The sequence below is a fragment of the Actinia tenebrosa genome, unplaced genomic scaffold, assembly GCF_029948245.1.
Source record: "Actinia tenebrosa isolate PJP-AT-01 unplaced genomic scaffold, QUT_ActTen_1.0 PGA_scaffold15__27_contigs__length_11533743, whole genome shotgun sequence".
In the NCBI taxonomy this organism is placed as follows: domain Eukaryota; kingdom Metazoa; phylum Cnidaria; class Anthozoa; order Actiniaria; family Actiniidae; genus Actinia; species Actinia tenebrosa.
Genome location: NW_028292575.1, coordinates 963524 through 980600, shown reverse-complemented (window position 1 = coordinate 980600; position 17077 = coordinate 963524). Strand labels below are relative to the sequence as shown.

Here is a 17077-nt window from a genome sequence, read left to right as displayed (position 1 = left end):
TTTACAATCACAATCTCAGCCTGAAGAATCGCTTTCCCTATACGTGCTACCAGAACTACTACAACTTTATGAGGTTTTTTCTCCAAGTTTTCCAGTTTTCCTCCCTCTGCAAAAATCAACTTCTTAGAATAAGAACTTCATGTTTTCAAAATCGTTTTTTCCACAAAAAAAAGGAGAGAAAAAATCCACAGGAAGCCCAAAAGGTTGGCAGTGGAAGAGACTAAGTTCTAATGTTCCAGTCCCACTCGACAATTAATAAAAATGGCCAAAATTTATTTAGAACGAAGGAATGAAAATCTTTGAATCTATTTTATTTAAACAAATATGTTTATAAAGGCGTTTAAAATCAAAACCAGTACTGCAATCCGTGGATCAGACAGGTAAGTAAGTTCGATAAGCTTCTATTCCTCTTGGTTTTATCACAGTTTTTAGCTCAAAATGTCTGTTTGCTAGTTGTATCTTTTTCAAGTAAGCTTACATTTTTTCATATTTGTTAGATATCTGAATTAGTACCCGGGATTAGTAGCTTCGAAATTTTCTTCATTAATTTATTTAGCGTAATTTAACTCTAGTCACTGTTCATTGTTTATCAGAAGGGGAATTTTATGTCCTGAACACGTACCCTGAATGAATGAATGAAATTTTTTTTGGCTTTGTAAGTGTGTGTAAGGGGGAGGGAGGTGGGGGTAGGGCTTTGAAACCAAGAATCAACGATTTCTTACCCATGTGCCCCCCCCCCCCCCCCCCCATCCCCTTAGGAAATTTAATTTATGTTAATGTATTAAGTTAATTAATTAAGTTAATTTATGTTTATCATATTGTACATGTATATTCATTTGTTCATTCATTTATTCATCCCTCCCTCCCTCCTTCTCTCCCTCCCTCTCTTCCTCCCACCCTCCACCCACCCATCCATCCATCCATCCATTCTTTCTTTCTTTCTTTCTTTCTTTCTTTCATAATATCTTTTTATTTATATTTCCGTTCGAAAGACGGAAACTAAGGGCGCAGGTGCAAGCCTCATTCCCAAAACTTGACGCAGAGGAGCTGTCTGTGCTGATCCCAAACAAAGAAGAGATGACCATCACTAAGATATCCACACATTCTGGAGATACCGTAACATTTTATAGTGTTTCTGGTGAACCAGTTTTCTTTGAAGTGGAGAAGAGAATATTCCCAACAGGTAAAAATTATATAAACATTTCAGATTGTTTTTATAATTCTCTAAATTTTATCAATATTCTGAATCAGAGTCAGGGCATGGCTAACTCACATATAGAATTGGATAAGGAAAACCAGAAAACCCAGAAAAAAGCCCTCAAATTACAAGAGAGAAGAACTAACGAACTCATGCACATGTGATGCTGAGTCAAGGAATCAAACCTTAGATCCCATGAGAGGGAAGTACAGTCACTAAGCAGGGGGGGGATAGGGGGCATGTGCCCCCCCAAAAAGTTTGCTTTCTGCACCAAAATTTAATTAATTCATGTGGGATTCCTATGGATTAGGCGGGAAATTGTTACATTGCCCCCCCCCCCCCCCCCCATGATTGGGACCTCACTACATCCCTGAGTACAGTACTACTATACTATTCTTCAACATTCCCTTCCTTGCTCATTATTCATAAGGAAAAGATGGGTGATATATAACTATAGTACAGAAGACATATCACTTATAAATTATTTTATTGAAATATATACTTATAGTTTATACACTGTGGAAGTATCCTGACATGCTTCTCAGCTTCACTACTTGGCCACTGGTACTGGAAAATCTCAGTGGAGGAGCAGGTACCCTTAGACTATCATATTGCTTACAGTAATGATAAAAAGGGAAATTATACACCGTGAAAAGATGAAAAAACTAGTCGCTGGTCCTTCATTGGAAACATCAGTAAGTTTTTTCATCTTTTCATGGTGTATAATTTACCTCTTTATCATAACTGTTTCATTAGAAACACGGACGCAGCTCACACTATTTTAAGCTAGTTATCTCTTTTTATTATGTAGCTTAGAGAGTATGCATGCTCTGATTGGTTAAGAACTGTGTATGTTTTATTTAGAGAACAGAGTACAGTTGCTGATGTTACCTGTATGGGTGGAACAAACTTTGCAATGGGTTGTTAGATAACAGCCCTACAGTACCGCTCACATAGGTTTCCCCAAATCTCAAATCTCATTACAGCAGACACCCTCAGGATTTTCACTTTGTTTCCTCAAAAGTAAGAAATTTTTTTAGTCACTTCTCTGTCATGGTTATTTTTGCTGAAGATTTTGCTCCTGCATGTCTGCAATAGAAAGGTGTTCATAATAGAAAGGTGTGTGCAACTGTGTGGCAAGAGTGGACTGCTTTACTCCGATGCCAATAAAATGTACATCATTTCAAACTTTCATCTTCATACAGTAAGTGGGTGAAACTTCAAAATTGTGGGTGTTTCCATAAAAGAGCTACAGGAATCAAAAATCGGCTGTCTGAGCACAAAAAGAAAAAAGGTGGAAGCCTCCTTAAGTGTGGTTCTTTTTTAACCTTCCAAACAGACTTGATGTTGCCTGGAATCATTCTACCTCCTGGGGGGCTGGACAGTATAGAGCGCTTTGAGAAAAATACAATTTGCTGTGTTAAACTCAAAGGAAATAAGTAAGTTCAGCGAATTTTTAACATCTTTGTCCAACATTCACTAAAATCTGTTCTGAAATCATAACTAACATTAATATTTGTTCCTAGTGCACCAGTAGCTGTAGGTCTAACTACAGTATCCAGGAAGGATCTTTATGAGGATGGGATGAGAGGGAAAGGAGTCAATATTCTCCATGTGTTTACTGACTGCCTCTGGTATGTATGGTCAACAGTGTTCTGTTAATGTGTGGTCAGGGGTTCGCAATCCCTGGGTGAGTGTACCATTACATGTGAGTATATATAGAGTTGGTGGTCAGTTCTCTCCTGTGCTTCGAAGGATTTTCTCCAGGTTCTCCAGTTTTCCTCCCTTAAAAATTAACTTCTGAATTCAAATGTGATCTTTGGGCTTTCATCTAACCTGATTGAAGCCTTAAGCTCTGTTGTGATTGTTGAACCCTGTGATACAAAGACCAAAGCTAATAGATATTAGAAAAAAATTATACTCTTTGCATACCATTAAGAATGATGTCATGTCAGATTTTTTTTGGCATTAATGTTTCCTACTCTGTGTAGCAATGCAGAGGGATGATTGAGGTAAGAAAAGGGAGGGGATTCTCCATTATCCCTAGTCGCCTTACCTTAAAGCGCTTATAAGCCTTTACACAATATTTTCAGAATCGATTCTTTAAATAGTGAATAGTTGATTGTGTGAAAATAATTCGTCATTTGAATGTCAGGTCTTTGAGATACAAAGGTTTATATTTCCAATATGTTAATGACTATGACGTAGTATAAGGAATTTCAGTTATTTTGTGGCAACTTTTAATATTGAACGCTGGACATTTTTTGAAAACGAATTTGTAAGAACCTTTACGTGAGTCACGAGTAAAAGGGTGGTGCTTTTAAAATACTGTAATCCAGAACAAGTGCAGTGTTGTATATTAAATGATCCCTTATGTTACGTCATAGTCATTAACATATTGGGAATATAAACCTTCGTATCTTAAAGACCCGACATTCAAATGACGAAATATTTTCACAATCAACTATTCACTATCTAATAAAACAATTCTGAAAATATTGTGCAAATTAAGGCTCATAAGCACTTTAACTTCCCCTTACCTTATTTCCCCTTTACAACAAATTTATATTGGAACAGAGATAACTATACTTTATATTCATTACAGGGCTCATGGTAGTAAAACACTTCTACCACAAATTAATGAACAAGTTGATTCCAACAAAGAAATGCTGGAAAACGATGAAGAAATTCAAGATGGTGGTAAAGAAATGAAAGGTGAAACAGAAGAAACGCCTAAATTTGATGCTGAGGCTAAAGCAGAAGTGGCTACAACAGAACAGTCACATGCTGACAATGGTAATGATAAGCTTGTGTCCAAATGGTAGTATACAATAATGATAACTAGACAGTGTTTTGCTGGCGATGACAACAACAATGATGATGATGATGGTGGTGATAGTGATGATACTGATGATGGTGATAGTGATGATGATGATGGTGATGATAGTAATGATGATGTTGAGAATGATGATGATGGTGACGGTGATGATAGTGATGATGATGTTGAGGATGGTAATGGTGGTGATGAGGATGATAATAATGGTAGTGGTGATGGTGATGTCCAATGGTGATCATTATGATGATAATTATAATTTTGGGTGTGATGAAGATGATGGTGATCATGATAAATTTGATGATCACATGTAATGATTACAATGATGGTGATGATCACTGATGAAGATGGTCATGAGATTTCATTCAAAATGAGTGTTCAAAAATATCAGTTTCAATTACCTGTATGAAAAACACAAGTAAATTAAATCTATTCATGCAATGTTTAATTTGTGATTTTTACAGAGGAGAAGCTGGGGAAAGATGAGAGTACAACTGATACTTCTCATAATGGTCTTCTTATTGAGGATATCCAAAGCATTTCAATCCAAGATCCAGCTCTGCCATCAGGTATAAACATTAATTAAAATACCTTGGTTGGGGGGGGGGGGGGGGCACCCCAAATTTTAAGGGATACTTACAGTAGAATGGAAAATACAGAAGATTAGTGGTGAATGTTAGCAAAAAATGTGGCTACAACCCCTAGCCCCATCCTCTTCATGGTCCCTGACTCGAGATTCAGTCTAATATGAAAACACAGAATATTCTATACACACAACTTTTAACTCACATGTTGTGTTTTAAGGAGGGAGTAAAAATGGAAAACCAAGAGAAAAACCCTCGCAGCTTAGGAGAGAACTTCATATCAAACAAACTCAACTCATGTACGAGCTTGGATGGCTAGGACTCGAACATGGGCCACTTGCCACAAGTTTTGCATGGGTGAGAGGATGGTGCCTTAATGGCATAGTAGACCATCCATGTCACCTATGATATTTAATGGCAATGCAGATCGTATTCACAACATAGATGTTCAATGTTCTTAACATACTTTCTTCTTTGTAATACATACTGTAGATGAAGCGTGTGCAAGCAACTGTAATGTACTGGATCATTCAACAAATAAACATGAGAACAGCCAAGCAATTGAAGATAATCTGGCAACTATCCCTACAACCTCAGGTATGTTTACTGAGTATCCTTTTCTTCCAGGGATGGTTCTACAAAAGTTCTTAGCAAGATATTTATAATTAGAGGTACCCCAGGGGGGTATGGTTTTCAGTGATCTTGCTCTGGAACAGGGTCAGGGCTCAGCGGCACATCCCTACCCTAAACAAGCAAGAGTCCCCCCCGTCCCCGGGGAGGTGTCATGCCATGGCTAACTCACAGAGCGAATTGGAGTTTAGCTTGTTAGGTTTTGTAATCTGAGGCAAAATTGTTTTCATTAGCAAAAATTTATTATCAAAATTTTTATTTTCTTATTGCAGAAGAGATGGATGAGCTACTTGGCTACTGTTTCTTCTGTGCAGTGTTGAGGTTGAAAGAAAATGATTTACCTCTTTTGACAAGTGCTTTCTTTAGGAATCATATGCTTCCATACAGGTAATATTATATTTACTACTCTTATAAGTTCTACAGTAAAACTTATTTATCTAAACATTTTGTAAAAACAAGTACAACCAAAACCTTCTGATGCAATTAAAGATTTAGCCCTTTTTTCCATAGAAATCTTTACTGCGAAAGAATTTTCCACACTTTTAGAAGAGCGAAATGGAACAGGCATTTGAATATTCTCCTCCATATTTTTTATGCCATTTTTCTCCCTCCCTATTTTTTCCCTCAGTTTCTTTCTCCACGAACAAACAAAAAACTTATTAAAAGATTATGAATTAGATCGCAGATTAATGATTTTCTTCCTTCACCCTAAATGTTTTTGTTGTTTCTTCCTCTTCTCTGATTTATTCCTCTGCTCTTAAAAGGACAACCTTTCAATGTCTTCATAGGCTGACACATCCAATTTCAACATCCCAATTTCAATGGGTTTTTTCACTTTATTGGTCTTAAATATTAAACCAAATTGCTAGGTCACCTAACAGAAGGCTAGTATGAAAACTATGAAGGCATAGTATTAAGTAAAGATTCGAGTAAACTTTAATTGATTTATATTTAATTCCTTTGTAGCCCTGATGGCAAGTTCCTAGATTTAAAAAAGTCTTCTTACAAAAAGGTACTGCTTTAATAACAGTCAGAAAACATAACATAACAAATCTTTTTAAAATGCAAGATCCAGTTGACTGAAGTCCAGTCCAATCTACCTGTACTCCATTCTGGATTTTCCAACATAAAAAGATCTCCCAAAATTCAAAAATGAGAAGTATAGATTGAATTTTAGAGCTTGGGCATGTATTTTCTATACATTAAGATTACCCATACCCTTTCAAAAAGCTGGAAATGTGATGAAATTTTTTTTTGCAACCCACGATCCGCGGTCCTGTCTACACAATTCCTGATTTTCCAAAATTAAAAATATCTTAAAATGCAGAATTTAAAAACAGAAATCAAGTTTTAGAGTTTCCTTACAAAAATATTCATCAACCAAACAAACCACTAGTTAGTTGACCTTGGTAAAGCATCAAAGTCTCAAAAGTACTAAAATGTTTGGTCTTTTGGCAGATGGGCAGATGAAAGGATGTTTTATTTGGACTAATGTTTTTAACTTTTTATTTATGTTTAATGATTTTTTAAATTGTAAGTTAGGTGTGATTAATTGTAGAAATATTAAAAGACAGTTTCCTTTGTTTGGAATTCTGATCAAAGCGTGTGGGATGCTTTAGAACATGTGAGAAGTGTAGGAAACAGTAAAAGCATTTGTATGAAATTGTAAAAATCGTGAAATTTTTTATTGTGCTAAACATTTGTGCTTGACGTTTAATGTATTTTCATATAATCATTATTAATTTTTTCCGATTTTCAGCTTTCAAAATTTCTTCAATCAATGCAAGAAAGAGGTGTTATTAAAATACAAGAGATGTCTAAAGGGGTTGATTCAGTTATTGCTGTGGATTTCAGTCATGAGGAGTGAGTCAATACTATATGTTATGTGTTTTTTTATAATTTTTCACATGCATTTATTCATACATCCATTCATTTGTTCATTTGTTCATTCATTTGTTTGTTCATTTGTTCATTCATTCATTCATCCATTTTCATTCATTCATTTATTTATTTATTCATTCATTCATTCATCCTTCATTCATTTATCATCCATCCATTTTCATCCATCCATCCATCCATCCATCCATCCATCCATCCATCCATCCATCCATCCATCCATCCATCCATCCAACCATCCATCCATCCATCCATCCATCCATCCATTTCTGTTAATTTATAACTTTGACATAACATTTCTTACGTCAAGTAACTTTCTGTCCTTGTCTGTGTAGCTGTTTGTAGCTCTTCCTCATAAGTTTTATATTGGGAATTTAAGAAAATTTATATTCATATCATTTCACATCATTCCCAGATTGAAATCCTTCAAGACATCAATAGACTCCTTACCTCCAAAACCTATTAAAACAGCACCAGTTTCAACAAACAAACAACAGGTATCAAAATATGTAATTATGACATTGACGGAGCTGCAAAAAAACAAAACAAAAAAACAAAAAGAAAAAAACTCAAACCTTAAAATGAATTGATTGTTAGAAAAAGTGACTCTTGACACATTTTAGGAACACTCATTATTATGATAACCTTTGATCAATGAATAAAGCTAGTGTATTTAACTCTTATCATATACTAAGGGACCTGTAATAGAAGAGATGGTATCAGTGTCAGGTGGTCTGGCAAACCTTTTTGCCACTGCTGGATATGAGTAAGTGATTACTATTATAATTAAGCTTTTGACCATTTTAATGTAGAATCCATAGTAAAAGAACAAAGTACCTGTGGAGAGGTGTCAATATGATGATGATGATGATGATAAATAGTAATGATGATGGTGACGATGATAATAATGATGGTTATGATGATGATGATTATCATTATGATAATGATTATGGTGATGATGATAAATAGTAATGATGATGGTGATGATAATGATGGTGATGGTGATTATTATTATTATTATTATAATGATTGTGATGAAGATGATGATGATAAATAGTAATAAGGATGATGGTAATTGGGATTATGGCGATGATGATGGTGATGATAGTGATAGTGATGATGATGAATATGATAATGATGGTAATGGGGATGATGATGGGGATGATGATGGTGATGATAATGATAGTGATGATGATGGCAATGATGGTAGTGGGGATGATGATCGTGATGATGGTTGTGATGATGTATTTCATTTCATGCACAATACCACTACCCTCAACAGAAACACCATCCCAACATTTTGATTTATTTTAAACAAAGATTATTCATAAAATCATTTTTTTACTCAAATTCAGTTATGTTTTGCTGATTTTTGAAGGAAAGGTTCAGTTTTCACTCTTGCTGAGGCTAGGAAGTTTGTCACTGAATATGCGAAAACCAATGAATTAGTGGACAAAAACAATCCAAGGTAAGAAATAATACTTGTATATGTATGCTTTGCCTAGTTCCAGAAATTGTACGCTCTTTTCATACGCTCCTCTTTTACTCTGACAAAGGAGTAGCATTCGAAACATCAGTAATTTTTTCATGTTTTCACGGTGTATATTTTACCTTTTTATCATTAGTGTTTCATTAGAAACACCGACGCAGCTCACGCTAGTCTTTAACAAGTTTTCTCTTCATACACTCTACGTTTTTGACTGAAAATCAAAACACATCCCTTAAAGCATGTGTAATATGGCAGAATCAAATAAATCCAAATCTCAAAACAAAACAAAAAAAGACATCTGCATATTTATAAAACTGGATGTAACCTACATGTATGCTTTATTCTATTGCAGGATGGTTATTCTTGATCCAGTCTTAACAAAAGCTTTGGTAAATAAAAATGAAGACGTTCCTAGTTTAAATTGGGAAAATCTATTTACAAGGTAAAAAATATTCCGGACCAGAAAACGAACAATACGATATGATGGTAGACCAGTCATTTACTTAGAGGGGGGGGAGGGGGAGAGGCATTTTTGTATCTTACTAGGGATTTAGGAATCTCTGGTACATGGTGATATCAGTGATATGATGGTAGACCAGTCATTTACTTAGGGAGGGAGGGGAAGGTGTTTTTGTATCTTACTCAGGATCTAGGAATCTGGTACAGGGGGATACCAGTGATATGATGGTAGACCAGTCATTTACTTAGGGGGGAGGGGAAGGTGTTTTTGTATCTTACCAGGGAACCAGGGGATACCAGTCACCTTCACCTCACCCCACCCCACCCAACATGAATGTCTAGCTTCTTACTCTTCTTTCTCAAACCAGGGTTTTGAATAAAATGAATAGTTGTTACCAGATTACTTTACCTGGACAGTCAGCTTTGTTAAGGTAAAAAAAAAAGACCTCCAAATTTTATCACGACACTGAAAGGACCTCTGGGCACAGGCAGCCCAAGTGTGGTGTGTATAAAATCATTTATATTAAATGTATGGGACGAAAAAATATATCATTTTTATTTGAACATACCTTGCTAATTGCTTGGGCTGCCTGTGCTCTTGGCTGATCGAAGTCAAGCTATGGCTTACTTACAGATTTAACCCTCTAACAACCTCTGGGATAATCTATGCAAAGCACGGCAAACCCACAAATATTTAGCATGTTTGGAGTCCAGGAATCGAACCCCAGACCCTAGAAGTGAAAGGAGAGTGTACTATCGCTAAGCCTCCCTTTCTCGTGTGACTGCATGTGCGGCATGTTTTAACGTGTACTTCAGTGCATAGTCTATCACTAGCTGTGTTCGTAGAATATTGGCCACAGTAAACCAAGGATATTTTACTCGATTCAACAGGAAGGGGAAAATTGATCCATTAGAAATCAAGATTGAGCAACGAATGGGCAACAAGAAGGTAAATATTCATATCTGTTGATATGCGCTGCAGACTGTCATGATATACACGGAAATGAGGTCATATGACGGCAATAGCCCAGTCCTTTTGTCAGCGCTTTGTCATTCGTTCGTTTGTTTGTTTGTTTGCTTGTTTTTTTGTTTGTTTGTTTGTTTGTCTGTCTGTCTGTTCGTTGGTTTGTTTGTTAATTTTTTTTTTTTAATATTTTTTTCTTTGCTTTTTTTATTGTTCGTTTATTTGTGTTTCGTTTGTTCATTCATTCATTCGTTTGCTTTTGCTCACTGTCTTTCTTCTCATGTTTTTGTTTTCGTTGCTCTTCATTTCTTGTTTCGGCAGGAATCAAAACACTATTTACACAAATACCACCCACAGTTCCGTTAACTTGACACCAATCGCAAATTAAAGAATACGACGATGATAATGGCTAGCGATAACTATATTGGACTGCAGGGGGTGTTAAATACATCAAGTGAATCAGAATTAAACTTAAACACCGTGCAAAAAAGTTTCAACTATATTGACGTTTCGGACGTTGTTCCTTCGCCGGAGTGATAGAGGAAAGGAGAAAAAGAGCAGAGTTTATAAGACTTCGACGAAGAAGTAACGTCCGGACGTCGGTACAATTAAAACGTTTTTAAACGGTGTTTAAGTTCCATCTTAATATTCACTTGTCAAATACGAGACAACAAAGCCATAGAAATGACATTTATCCTCAGGATTAAGGCTCTTTTTTCAGCAATAATTTCCAAACAATGAAAATAGTCATCTTCTAACGACTCGTTAGATACGATCTAAGCAGTGCGTGTGGCCAATTTGAGTTCTTCCTAGGATCAAAATAAGTAATGCCAACAAAAGCCGAGATCTCATTAATACTTTGCCAAAAGCCTTAATTTGTCAGGGATATCGCAGGGGGGCTTATCTCGGGGGTTCTTGTTTTGACGTCCGCCTATTTAATTAAAAGCCATCAGAGAATGACGCGTTTGGTTGCCAATGCTCTGATGAGGTAATGTCAGTCGACTCGCGCCAAAACATTTATAATACCCTCAAGAAAGGCGGTCAACGTCAAAGGAAAATGTCAATTTTTTTCTAGAGATCTTCTAACTAGTTTTATGTTTCCGCTCACTTCTCAGACCTCTTTCAACTGATTATGTCTGAGTTTTTGAGACTTATTTTGATAGCCTGCATGCCGACGTTTTATCACTCCCGCCTTCTCCACCACCCCCCGCCCCTACCTTCTGGGAAGAAAAGGCATGAGTGAACGTCCCTCCAAAAGAAAGTTCTAATCGTACATTGTGCCACTGAGTTGGGAATTTGTAGATGGATTAGCCATTCCGAGGTTGAGGGAAAAGTTGGGTCGAGTTGGCTTGGCAGTGCATTTTGGGTCTATTTTAGAGGACGAATTGGACGCCATCTTGGAAATTCGCCCCTAGACAGCCCCACAATGCACTGCAATGCCAACTCGACCCAGTTTTCCCCCCAACCTCAGAATGGCTAATAAGAATGAGACGTTTTTTTTTTCTTTTCAGGTTACGCTGGTTCGAAATCTGGATGCTTACGGCATCGAACCTCAAGAATTTGCTCATAAAATACAGCTGAAAGCTGCATGTAGTACTTCAGGTAAGTTAACTCGTGATAATTGGTTGGTTGGTTTGAGGTCTCGTGGTTTTTGATTGGTTTAGAGTGGAAGCCATTAAGATGTCGTGTGTTGTGAGTTATTTAAGCGGTGTTCATTGGCTGACAAGTCTTGTCGTGCTTTTTGATTGGTTTAGAGTGGAAGCCATTAAGATGTCATGTGATGTAAGTTATTCAAGCGGTGTTCATTGGCTGACAAGTCTTGTCGTGCCTGTTAATTGGTTTACATAGCAAAAACCATTAAGTGTATCTCTGCACGTTTCACGCTCATTACAAAATTCAATACAATACAAAACAGAAATGCAAAAGAGAAAAAGGAAACGGCAATGTTAATATGTAAATATTCTTAATTGGACTACCTGTGGTAGACCAGTAGTGTGAAACCTTTTCCAGGCAGCAACATTTCAATTTTTAATAATATGTTGTTCATTGCTAACAGTGAACCAACTTCCTGGTAAACACAAGACACCTGGTATGCAGGTAATGGTACAAGGCAATCAAGTCTCTCTTGTTGCAACAGCTTTACTTGGTAAGCACTACCTTTATGTCTTAAGTAATTTATCGAACTCTGAAAAAACTCTTGGCTGATCTAAGTCAGGGCAGATTGTATCGGAGTTAAGCTTGTTATGTTCTGCGGAGGAAGAAAATCCCTTGATCAAGGGAGAGACCCAAAAACTCTACTTACATGTGATGACAAAAATCAAGCTCGAGACCTTAGAGGTGAGCGCTGTGGTGGATCTAGGGGAGGGGTGCCGGGGGAGCGCAACCTCCCCCCTCCCTAGATGAGCTGATATCTACTGGATTGTTGGTGTTTGAATTCGTAAGCAAAGGGTGCACTCCCTCCTAAAACGAAAATGCTTGATGGTGCACCACCTCCTAGAAATAATCTCGGATCCGCCCCTCGAGCAGCAAGTGCTCTACCGCGACATTCTCCTTGATTTCAGGCGAGTTACCAGTCTCCCTTCGAATTTGGGGAGTTCACAACACAAAGCGACAAAAACTAAATATTTATATATCATTGCAGATGATTACAAGATACCCAAAAAGTACATCAGCGGGCTGGAACTGCTGAAAAATCAAAAGAAAAAGAAGAAATAAAATGAATTGTAAAGTGAATGAGCCTTGAACTGTTGCTCATAAAATCCCGGTAAAATAAATATGTAGTAAATAGTATGAGATAAGTATATGTTTTGATATCATGGTGGGTAGGCTGATCTCTAGTAAGTTCAGTATACGAATATTACAAAAACTACCAAAAACTACAAAAAGGTGAGTATAGGTTGGTCGATCAGGATGGAAAGTGTCGGTTGAGTATTGTAATTAGTAGTTGTAGGTATAACACTGGTTTTTAAGGGATTGGGTGAGCATAATTGGTTTGTATTAGTTGGTAAGTATGAGACATCTGTCTTTTTTGCAGAGCTTGTGACATTTTAGTTGAGTTGGATAGTGCTATTATAATTGCCCTTTTTCACTATGACGTCACATCAAAACAATCTTCAACTATCGATCGTTTAAACGCAAAGGATCATGGTCGTCGGACGGGGTAAAATCAACGCAAATTCACCGAAAATTGTTCTAAAACCCGTATCAATCCATGAAGAGAAGTAGAATAGCCAGCAAACGCAGAATATTTTTAGTACATATTAACGCATATTATATCTGAAAACCAGGCCATTTTAGATTAAACTGTTTCGCTAGGAGAAAATTTTGTTGAATTTTCTATTGGATTTGGCGATTCTATCCCTCACATAAACAAGCAATGACGTCATAGTGAAATAGGGCAATTGGTAAGTCTAAGATAGGTGTCATTTTGGGAGGGGTTTGGGTGTTAGTGGGGTAGTATGTTGTCAAAATGAGTTGGGGAAAATGAATAGGTGTTTTTTTGTTGTTGTTGTTGTGAGGGTTGGGATTTAGTATGAGTTGAATAGGGTATCATTGACACGTTGGTGTTATACTCTGTACACTATTATTCCCTATGGATAGGATCAAAGCACAAAGATCTCTTCACAACCAAATATCGTCAAAACAATAACTTACAATGAATACACAATTGTTCAGTCTTAAAAACGCCTCGAGCTTCGTACGTTTATCTTATAAAATCTACACTGCGTTAAACAAAAGGACAATGCTGAAACCACAATAAAAAACTGACAATGAAAAGCCACCAACTGTATCAGCAACTGAAGAAAAAAAAAAAACAATGTCAAAAAAAATTCACAAAAATAATATAAACAAACTCTAATTTATAATTTTATGTGCTCATAAAACTTAAAAGCGATAGTACTTTTTAATTGTATAAAGAATAATAATAAAAGACAATAAAAGTATACAAATGTATTCAAATAGAAACGCATTTTCAGTCATTAACTCAACCAAAAACGTTACGTCGGACAGTTAAAAATCATCGCGAAAAATATTTTAGTTATAACTTGAAAATAAGTCAAAGGATAAAAGAGGAAACAAAGTCGTACAAGGAAAATGACTTAATTTAGGGAAGTTTTTAAAGTTGTAGCTTTGCCAAGAAAGTTAGTCATTCGTTTGAATTAGATTATCATTTAGGTCATATGATAAATGGGTTGCTTTATTTTGTGCAAGTGGAGCATATCGCGTGGGATTTGTTTGTGTTTAGTCATCGAAAAATGAATAATTTATAACAACCAACTGTCAAAACAGCTTAGGGAAAGGAAAGGAAGACTAAGAAACAGCTAGAAAAACTTCAAGAAAATTCATCGCGCTCGATGGAATTGAGAGGATTAGCGAAACTTCGCGTAAAAAAGTGAAAACATTGAATTTATCTATCTTTGAATTTTTGTAATAATATATTTTAAACTAAGGCTAGCGATAACAATTTTCTTTAAACAATCCATTAATTTTTCTGCCGTAAGTTACTTAAAATAAATTAAAGAATTGAATATTTTCGGTCGTGAAAATAAAAGAAGAAAAACAGACCAATGGTTCGACACTCATATGGCTTTCGCTATAAACCAATCAAAAGCCAACAAAATGCTCAACATCCAATCAGAAGTCCTGGAACTCGAAAGCCCTTTAAAAGTCACAATACCTAAAAAAATTTCAATCTTGTATGAAATCTTTTTTCAATGACAATTACATACATTAATTGAAATTTCTTTTTTTTTTGTTTTTTTTTGTTTTTTTTTTTTTTGTTGTTGTTTTGTTTTCTAATAAATGACAAAATGCGTCGTTGCCTTTTATGGCTGTCGCTGACATGCCTTCATTAAGATTTCGAAAACTCTTCATGTCGAAAGTAAAAAGAATACAATATGTCATGAATGAAGTGTTTTATATCAATTTTGTCATTTACTTTTGTCAAACGCCAATTTGCTACTCTACAAAATTAAGTGCTACTCTTTTTCCATGCATATATAGATAATTTAAGTTGTATCGCCCATTTTTAAAAGTAGTTGTTTCTCTCTCGTTTTCACCGTCGCTCTACTACTTCCATCGTTTCTACCCGCGCTTTGCTAAAAATAAACTTTTAGAAGCATCTTTTCATAGCCACAGGCACATAAAACAGTCCGTTGGTCATACAGACGTACATTCGTTCAACCAAATACAGCAGTGACATACACCTCCAATACAGTTTTACTCCATTATGGGAACTTTTGAATGAAGGAAACACGTTTTACTTAGTTTCCAATTTCTTTTTTTAAGTGGATAAGATACTTGAGAAAGGTTCTTGCGAATACAAATGTTATTTTCACATTGAAAGTAAGTTAACACTATGAAAAGTATTCTATATTTAGATGTGATAAAATAGGGTACTAATATTGGCTACATCGCGCAAAATATTCAAAAAAGTTGTTTGTTTTACCTGATTTTAACTTCTAGAAGACTCCCCTTACGTAATGCGAGGGCTCCATCTATGCAGTACTCGGTTTGCACAGGGCAACCTTTTCTGCCATTTCCGCGAGAGAGTCGTGAGAGATTTACCTAGTTTAGCTCTCAAGTATGTTTCTCACGATATACAGGCAGGCCAAGATGGCTGCCTCTTGCAAGGTCATTAATTTAAATGTCACTAGATCTGTTAATGCTTGTTTTACTCTTGAAAGTATTACCACACACTGTGATCTGGCCTCGATAATAAATGACCGAATATCTTAAAACTATTTTAACAAAAATATAGGTAGAAATACTAAACTTAACTTGGTAAGTATTGAAGGTTCGATAGTTTCAATATAAAAATAGGTACCAAATATTACTAAAGAATTCGTTTTTCGTTGTACTGTTATCGTTTATGTTTGCATAAATTTGAAGCGTATGTTACTGTAACTATCAAATGGCTTCCGTTCTGAGCCAATCAGAATGCAGGAAAATCAGTGTACATCCTGAAGTACATCGGAAGTGAAAATGGCGGCCAGTTTAGCCATGTGATTAATGACCCGAAATGATGGGCAGGGCTTTGTCCAGAGCAACCTCTGATCCATTCCCAAGGAGGAATCTAATTTTGGAAAAGATCCGGAAATATGTACCACGAATGATATACGTCTTTATATTTTCAATAAAGATGGGTAGGGCCCTCGGTGGAGCTATACATGACCCTACAATAGGAGGAGTCCTAATTTTGTTAGAGATCCGGAAATGTATTCTTCTATGAACACTGTACTTAAAATATACAAAGGAGGGGCTTTGAGCACTTTTATCTTTACAGAATTGCCGGAAATATAATAGGATATATGACCAAATGCTTCGATTTCGATAAGCAAAGTGTTTACATAAATAATTCATGTTTCTGTTATGTTAGCTGTGAGTTCAGTTTTTGTTTGGTTTTTCGTATTCTTAAATTCCTGATTACCTTATCGTTTTTATTGTTTCATTTCGTTTGCTTTGTGTTGGATTTTATGTTGAGAAAGATAAACAGCTTAAAATTTAAAAAAAGCTCGACTTTCGAGCGCGCGTCGCTCCCAATTAAATTGATCAGGAGAAATACAGTAACAATAAAAACGCAAAACTAAAGTAGAGCGGACGCTTTTTCACGTGCTAACAAAGCAAACGTTCATAGTAAATAATTGTTCACGACTTCCTCTCTTACAAAACTTCACTTATACTACAACCAATACATTGCGGTAAGTTTTGTTCTATGTCAACATAAAACACAAACAATAAGCACACGGCGACTGTTCGTCTTCCATGGCAGCGCCAATATCGCAAAAAAAGTCTGTCTAAACACTTGAATGTAGGAATTACACCACACCTAATTTATCATAAAGAGCTTTCTGTGTTTCTATTGATAAACTACATGGTTTTGAACAGCCCTGTTATTTAGTTTTATCCGCCGTTTATCGGCTGTTTAATTTTCTTAGAATCAGCTTGTAGCGTGTTTTTTTGCTGCCGGTCGTTGTAGTTGCATGTGGCTGGCTGGTAACATCTTGACATTATCATTTCCACC

The 17077-nt window shown here is 36.1% G+C and overlaps 1 protein-coding gene and 1 long non-coding RNA gene across 2 annotated transcripts; one reads left to right on the top strand and one right to left on the bottom strand.

The window, feature by feature from the left end:
- The first annotated feature begins 250 nt into the window (after positions 1-250).
- On the top strand, positions 251-13714 carry LOC116290285 (eukaryotic translation initiation factor 2D). Its single transcript, XM_031697290.2, has 20 exons — positions 251-380; positions 993-1183; positions 1707-1790; positions 2538-2637; positions 2725-2832; positions 3804-3994; positions 4496-4600; positions 5108-5212; positions 5518-5632; positions 6212-6257; positions 7005-7108; positions 7557-7638; positions 7837-7907; positions 8520-8609; positions 8983-9072; positions 9458-9520; positions 9981-10038; positions 11565-11655; positions 12110-12199; positions 12695-13714. The coding sequence occupies exons 1-20, from the start codon at positions 325-327 to the stop codon at positions 12766-12768; spliced, it is 1914 nt and encodes a 637-aa protein (XP_031553150.1). The 5' UTR covers positions 251-324; the 3' UTR covers positions 12769-13714.
- Positions 12069-15707, bottom strand: LOC116290287 (uncharacterized). Its single transcript, XR_004196434.2, has 3 exons — positions 15503-15707; positions 13708-13850; positions 12069-12738 (listed from the first exon to the last, which is right to left on the bottom strand). It is a non-coding gene; the product is annotated as an uncharacterized LOC116290287 (long non-coding RNA).
- Between the last annotated feature and the right edge of the window lie 1370 nt (positions 15708-17077).